The 7,855-nt window shown below is 40.5% G+C and overlaps 1 protein-coding gene across 1 annotated transcript; it reads right to left on the minus strand.

The window, feature by feature from the left end:
• LOC139292618 (leucine-rich repeat-containing protein 58-like) lies at nt 1-7,212 on the minus strand. Its single transcript, XM_070914980.1, has 4 exons — nt 6,685-7,212; nt 2,686-2,814; nt 2,227-2,504; nt 1-1,712 (listed from the first exon to the last, which is right to left on the minus strand). The coding sequence occupies exons 1-4, from the start codon at nt 7,140-7,142 to the stop codon at nt 1,519-1,521; spliced, it is 1,059 nt and encodes a 352-aa protein (XP_070771081.1). The 5' UTR covers nt 7,143-7,212; the 3' UTR covers nt 1-1,518.
• Nucleotides 7,213-7,855: the final 643 nt, after the last annotated feature.

Raw genomic sequence — 7,855 nt, forward strand, 5'->3', positions numbered from 1 at the left:
TCTGCAGGTAATTAAATATGTAGTGTGTTTAAACATTTGAAAAAGGATTTCTATAAAAGCAGTTCATTTTGTTATAAAAAAAAAAGGTTACTTCTCTTTACTGTTGTTAAGCTGATGAGTACAAAATCACTCAAAAAAAAGGAGTTTATAATTCATGTTAATCTTGTCACATTTCAGGGTGCATATGTCACATTTCTTCATACTCTTTCACTGTGTTAGAAGTCACCAGTATAAAACGCTCTAGTATAGGTGTTACTGTAACATAGAAAAGCAGGGTTCTGTTTTCTAAACACTAAAGTCTAATGTGAAGCCAGTTTTTCCTCCTCACTTATGGACACGAACCGTCAGGGAGGCAATGAAATCTCCCAGCTCTCCAAACAAGCAGGAAGATGAAGCAGAGATGTAACCAGGAACGGAAACTGTCACTTCCTGTTAGAAATGAAGTGAGTTTCTGTCTCAAAAAGAATGAGTTCAGAAAATAACTACCTCTGACTGCAGGCTCCTTCATGCACATCTGTATTCTTATACCCAGAGAAAACAGACGGCCCTCAACATAAACATGAAGGCTGCCACTGTGTTTTGCTGAATAGCCATTGTTTCTGTGCTAGCACAGTGAATAGTGTTCCCTGGTCCACCCCACATCCACTTCCTGTGAGTAAGCCTGGACAAGCCTTCTTCCACATTCTCACATAACCCATATTCTGGGTTAATTTAAAACAACTATGACATCAAGGCAGAAATTCGTCAAGGCTGGTGTGCAATGACCACAGTGCTGACAAAAACAGATAAACCTTGATCTTTCAATATTGTGTGGGGCAGCTTTACTGCACGAAACCTTGGCCCAGCAGGACCACACTGTGTAAATAAGGCCATCTCACACATCGTGCTACTTTAAAAGTACTGTAGTGTAAATCTTATTGGCGAAGCAGCTTTGATGCTCACCTGGTCAGACAAATTTAAATGAAAGCTGGCTGTGTGTCTCTAGCAGTTGGACAAAACCACATTGTTCATATCCAAACTTTCAGAAAATGCAGAATAATGTGCTGTAGCTACTGAAAAGCACCACGTGTCGTATGAAAGATAAAGTATGCTGCCCTGAAAAGGAAAAGAATCCTGCCGCTCCTTCAGTCTTTAACTGTCCTCGTATGCCCGACCATGAGACCCGCATTTTGATGGAGTCATGACTGACAGACTGTGGATTTGCATGGCTGCATGGGAAATATGAGGTTTCCTTGACTCATGTTATGTAGAGTGATGTGTGGTGAGAGAGAGGGAACAGATTCCTTTCCAAACAAATGTTTTCAGGGCCATAGTAGAAAAAAAACGCTGTCTCACATTCTGTATCTTACATACAGCCGCTCAGGCTGTATGGAAAATGGTATCAGTGTGTGTGTGTGTGTGTGTGTGTGTGTGTAGTAAAATCTGACAGCCAGGTTCATCTCAGTATAAATGTTGAACACAGTGACAGACTGATAAGGCTGGGCTTGGCCAGAGGGTCAGAGGCTCCTCCATGTCGTACTATCCCAGAAGCACCCTCTGCAGGCGGTAAGCAGGCACGCTGCTCTCGTCCTCCGACTCTGCGTCACTTTGCGGGTTGGAGCTGCAGGGAGAGGTGCACTCTGGGGAGCACAGGTAGTGCATGAGGGGCAGCCGGTACTTTCCACAGAAGTCCACAAATTTGATCTGGCGCACACATGAATCAAAGTAGACGCCTGGAGAAGGTCGAGAGTGACAAGGAAAACAAAGCTAGGTTCAAGTGCAGGTAAGTGACTGGTATTATTCTGTGAAACAATATTCATACATTAAATCACCCTAATAACCCTAACCAGGCAGGAAACAAAAAAGGAAAAACAAACACGGGATATGTTTATCAAAGTGGTTCTCAACCTGGGGATTTGGACCCCTACACAGGGGTCGCTAGCTCATCAAAAAAAATTTGATGTTACACAAAGTTATACTAATTTATATAATCAGATTTTCCTCTAATCTTTACCTTTTTCTCTGGTAAATTACTACTATTTTTACTTCTTCAGGTTTCTAAAAGGTATTCAAATAAAAAGGTAAAAATCATTTTTTGTTTGAATTGGTCACAACTGGTAGACATGTGCAACCGGTAACGAGGGGTCATTCCTCACACATGTGTTATCACATATTGGTGGGAAAATGACAGAGCTGCATCTAAAAAAATTCATGCATTTTCTTCAAATACAGTGAAAAGTGTTTTACCGGCACACTTGGGGTTGGGGCACTTGCTGGCCAAGTCCAGGTAGCGCAGCAGGTTTGAGGGCAGGTCGCAGGGATAGTAGGGAATATTTCGGCTCTTAACGGTACGTCCTGCCAACTCCAGCAGTGACGGGGGGTCGTAGGTCATCTCCTTGACAAAGCGCACCACCAGTGGATTGCCACGGAGACTGAGCTCTTGCAGGTGCACGAGGCAGAGGATCTCCCTTGGCAGGTAAGTGAGCAAATTGTTGTGGAGACTTAAAGATCTCAGCGAGTGGAGCCTAAAGGGAGACAGAGAGGCACTTTAAAATGTTGTCACCTACAAAACATGACTACAGGAGTGCAAATTATCAGAGCCATGCAGGGCAATCGTACATACACATCTAGCTTTTATGTTATCTCTGAGGATACTGTTTACTGCAGGTTACACAGGTGAGATGCTGGTGGTGTACGTGCAGTTACCTGGTGAGCTGCGGGGGGACGCTTTGGATGCGGTTGTCACATAGAACCAGGTAGCTGAGGTGGGGCAGGTTAGCCACTTCTGGAGGAATGGCTGAGATGAGGTTTCCACCCAGATACAACAGCTCCAGGCTAAACAGAAAAAAAGAGAGGAAGAGAGTCAATTTTGAATTTGCTATGTTTAACTCAAATACTGTATAATATCACATAGTACAGTACAAAAAATAACACTATTTTTAGGGGGTTGTTTTTGCTTCTAGATGCTTTTTTATGGTATCCCAATATTAAAAAGGGAAGACATACTTATTTTCCATGTTTTTCTCAAACACAAACTCAGTTGTATTGACAAAACGTTGAGCATGCAGGTCAGGGGTCCCACATCTATTGTGCTTAATGCAGCTAAATTAAAATAAGCCTTTTTTAGACTGTAATACTGTGGTTTGGCTGTATAGCGATTTAAACAGATGCCAAGACATTGAGTTTGTTTCAACGTAAACTAGAGTGAAAAAAGAAAAACACATAACTAAAATATTTTGCAAGGAAGATATTTTACTGTGAGACTTGAGGTTGACAACAGTTAGCGGATAATTTATACAACTGACATCTTGGTGAGTCTTGAAGGATGGGTCACGGCCAACACAGTACTTTACAGTATAAAATTTTATATTATTTAATACAAAAAGTTGTGGCCATAATTCACCAATGCATGGGTTTTAGAGATTCAGCTTTTTTGAAGGTTTTTGCAGTTTTTTCAAATTTGTGATATGTTCAAGTCAAGGTAGCCATGTTTATACATGAAAGGTAACAATGCCACAGAAGGGAATTTCTCTGGTCAACAAAGTTGAGTGTTAAAACTGGTACACACCACAAGGGGGAGCTAAACATGCATGGTTTCATGCTGAAGTGTGTGCATGCGCTGGTGTTTCTGTATGTTGAAATTTCTTTGGGTGGGCCATGCTTATAAATCATCAAAAAGACAGAAGTTAAAAGGTATAACAAGAAGTCCAAAATGATCTCTGATCAGGACATTTTTTGTACACACATTTATACAGCACCCACATACAGGGGTCAAGTGTGAAAAGATAATACATGGAATAAATTTACATCTGTATTTATTTTCTTAACAAACACAAGCTTTACATATGTGATGATCAGAAAACCTCTGCTTCCAACTTTAGTAGACAACTAAATTGATATGTACATGTATTAAGACAACAAAGGACCCTGGTAGGTTAATGGAGGTATGAAGTACACAGGGGGGGTAATTGGGAGCGAAACAGAGAGACAGGGAGAGAGTAATGGATGGCTGATCAGCGAAAGTAAGCCGTCAGGCCATCTGCCTGCTGGAACTGATGACACAGCGACTGCGAGACAGGAAGCCATTATACTGTCCTTGGTGGCTGAGCACTGAGCTAGCACCCTGTGTGACGGGAACTGAGACATTCAGGGTCTGCTCACTGCCCTCACCGACACAGTGACACAAATCATCCACCAGATATAGAGAATGGTTACTTATGGTGCGTATCAAGGACAATATACAAAGCTCAAAATGCAGTAAGCTACACTGAAGTCTTTTTTCTGGGTCATTCTACCCAAGAAACACAGGGTTGAGATTTCTTTTCTACACACATCACAACATATTATCATATAGATATTATACAGTTATATAGTATTTACCTATGCTTAGACTGTACGTTTCAGTGTTTGCTGACTCACAAGTAAGTATGCTTTTTGACTTTTTATTATTTACACCTGTGCTTTTCCTACGTTGACCTGTCAAAATGTCTCCTGTGGAAAAAGGCCAATTTTACAAAGACTGCGTTTAAAAAGTGTTGCATGGAGATTATCATGACATCTTATCGTGTGCACAATATTCCAGTCAACAAATCTGCTTCCTAACACACCAGTTAATAGCTTTGGCTACTTGACTACTTGAATATTTTAAGTTGAATAAAGCTAATATATACTTTGACCCACTGTAGCCTCATTGTGAAAGAAACAATATCAACATTTGGCCTCACTTTAAATGAATGTAAATAAAACTACAGGAAATTAAACATGGGTGCTTGTTTATTTAACTATTCATTGAAATCCTTTTATAGGAAAATCAAGCCAGACAACCAATCTAAAGGGTATTTAAATAGTATTTCCATTATATGGAGGTTGTTGGCATAATCAAACTAATAGGGAACTTCAATTTAGAGAAAAAGTATCTTGTTGACTTGAAATAACTTGTCTATGGTTTTGTTTGATGCCTAAAAGATGTTTAATGTCATGTTGATGCAGAGATACATTTCATACCTGAACACAAGATGACTTGATTACGCTGTCTTAGTCTGCTTGATAAACACCCCTCTGGAGTGGCCTGGGGGGGGTGAATGCTTATGCAATCAATTATTTTGTGTTTTATATTTGTACTTAATGTGTATTGATTTGTGGAGATTTTTGTGCTGACAACTGGCCAGTTCCAGGCAGAAAAAAAACATAGACTATGTAGAGAATCAAGATATCCTCGTATTAATAAGGGCCGGCTACATGTGACATTTTAAGTTTAGTGGCCCTTTTTTCATCCTCTGCCTCTTACTCACTTGTGTGTGTGAAAAAGAGGCTTGAATGTTTGATCTTTGGCCTGGCAGTGGGTCACTGTGACTTGCTACTGTTAAACTAAATGATAAGATAGGAATAATCTCATAGCTCCTCCTTTTCTGTCAATTTCTTCGACTCTAACAGCAAACATAAATCTTGCGAAAGCTAAACTGACTGCTGCTGCTAAATGCACACAATAACAAAATTAGGGCCCATTGTCTAAATTCTCTTGTCTGTTTTGTCATGAGTTTTGTCTGTCTCCATACTTCTTTTCTACTGTGAAATATACTGACAGACTATTTTTCTCTCCTGTGAGGCCACATGTAATTATAGCAGCGTCTCCGCCTTTATTTACTCTCATTTGTTGTTTAATCGCTTTGAATACATTTTACTATAATAATGATTGTGTCTGTATTCCATGACACTAATGTCAATCAATCAATAAAGTATTTCTGATTCTGATTCTAATACTTCTCTGCCCCCCATTAGTAACTATTAGTTTGTATATCTCCAAAACCAGTCCGCGAAAGTTACTGGAACAGCATTAGTACACAATTATCCTGCCCACACTATGAATCATGATGTTTACAGGATAAACTGACAGGAAATGGACATGACGCAGAGGAAAAGTGGAAAATACCATTTTTACATATTTATTAATGACATTTTCAAACATGCTGGAGGTTATTGTTAATGCCATATGTTTGTGAAAGACGCCAATAACAGCATCCTTAAGCCCAAGGGGACGTCTTCAAATTTTATATTTTGTACAACTTGCATGGTAATTTTTGCTTGAGAAAATTTTGAAACGATGAATCACTTACCATAATACTTTGTTTATCGACTTATCAATTAATCAACTGATCATTTCAACTGTTCAGTGTTTGTCATATAATACAATTACTTATCAAAACCTCACATTCACGTTCTGTCAATTATTTAACCGACCAATCATTTCAGATCTAATCTGATGTTAATTTCTGATTGGCTGGTAAATTGCCTGTTAGATGTTCCAGTCAACAGTTTCAACACCATCGTAAATTAGTGCGTAAAGTTAAGTCATATAGTAATAATCTGAATAACGGTAAATGACTCGATAATATACTCCGAGGTGTCCTTATACTGAAAGATATTCGACTTGGAAGGAAGCTCAGTTGCCCTCTTCATCTCCATTATCTATTTATCAGTATATCTAGTTATGGAATATGGTCGATTAAATGGCAAACTAGCTAGCTAGCTAGCTAGCAAGCAGTTAGTTAGCTACAAAGAGAGTGTCTGTGAGTAACTTAAAAGTTAACGTTGCTTGACAGTGGCCTCTTGCTGGATACCCGGCCTTGCTACTTGCGACTGGACCTTTAGCAATGGTGTTAAGTTAGCTAAGCATTACCGTTTGTGGTATTGACCCCCATGACCTACCTGGTTAGATTCTCTATCTCTGCTGGTATACTTTTCAGTCTGTTTCCGCCGAGTGAAAGCGACTGCAGACGCAGCAGTTTCATACACTGAAGTGGGATCTCCTCAAATCGGTTCCCACTAAAGTTCAACACCTCCAGCTGCAGAGAGCCGAACTCTTTGGGCAGCGAAAACTCGTCCAGGCGGTTGTTCTTGGCTATCAGTGTTTTCAGCCTGGTCAGTCGAGTAATGCCCTCACAGATGGCCGACAGTCCGTTGTTGCTGATGTCCAAAAACTCGAGGTTGCAGAAAAGGCTGACTGACGAGGGGAGCGAGGCTAGCCGGTTGTAGTTCAGGTAGAGCTGTCTGGTGTCCTTTTTCCTCTCGTCGCTGATACTGTCAGCGCTAAAAGTGTTCAGACTCAAATGGGAAAAGTCCAGTACACTGTCGCCTGCAGCCGCTGCCCCTTCGTGAATCTCCATTTTGGCAATTTTAGCGTGAATTTTAAACTCTGAACAAAGTCCTTGCAGAAGTTTTGCTGTAGGCTGAACGCCCCCGTGAACCGCGAGTTAGCTCCAGGACTTGCTGTCTGTTTTTGACAAGGAGAAGGGAGATATTTCTATACACCCGCCCGCAACATTTAACCACATCTCTAGAGAAAATCTAGGTCACTAACTTAGTACTGAGGGCGAGCTACTGTGGCTACTGTGGCTACATGTAACAGGCGGTGCACTGTCGCTGTCCTACAATGCAGCCGTGAAATGTTTGCTTCCATGTTGAGAGATTGGCTAATTTTTGAGACAAACCCCGCCCACGCATTTGTTGATTGGTTAGTGTCCCAATCTGTCATATTACAAAAGTATTAATTAAGGGACTTGTAACAGGTTTATTGCACAGTTTATTGACATTTCTATAGCTGCACACTACCGTGTTGTTGTGTGTAATTTCGCTGATTAAGTTTTTAAGTCTTGCAACAACGGGAGAATGGTGGCCGATGATCCATCATGCCCAAATGCCCAGCTCGGTCTGCCATTATGCAACACCCCTCTTCTGTTACATTATGCAATACTCTGCTGACTTAGATGTGCACAGAATGAGAAATAGGTACAGGATAATTGGGATAAATGTATTCAGATCTATCCATATGACTGCCACAGCTCTATTCTGTTCATATTACATTATGAGGAGAAGTAGG

This window comes from Enoplosus armatus, chromosome 11 (genome assembly GCF_043641665.1).
Source record: "Enoplosus armatus isolate fEnoArm2 chromosome 11, fEnoArm2.hap1, whole genome shotgun sequence".
NCBI classification, from domain to species: Eukaryota; Metazoa; Chordata; class Actinopteri; order Centrarchiformes; family Enoplosidae; genus Enoplosus; species Enoplosus armatus.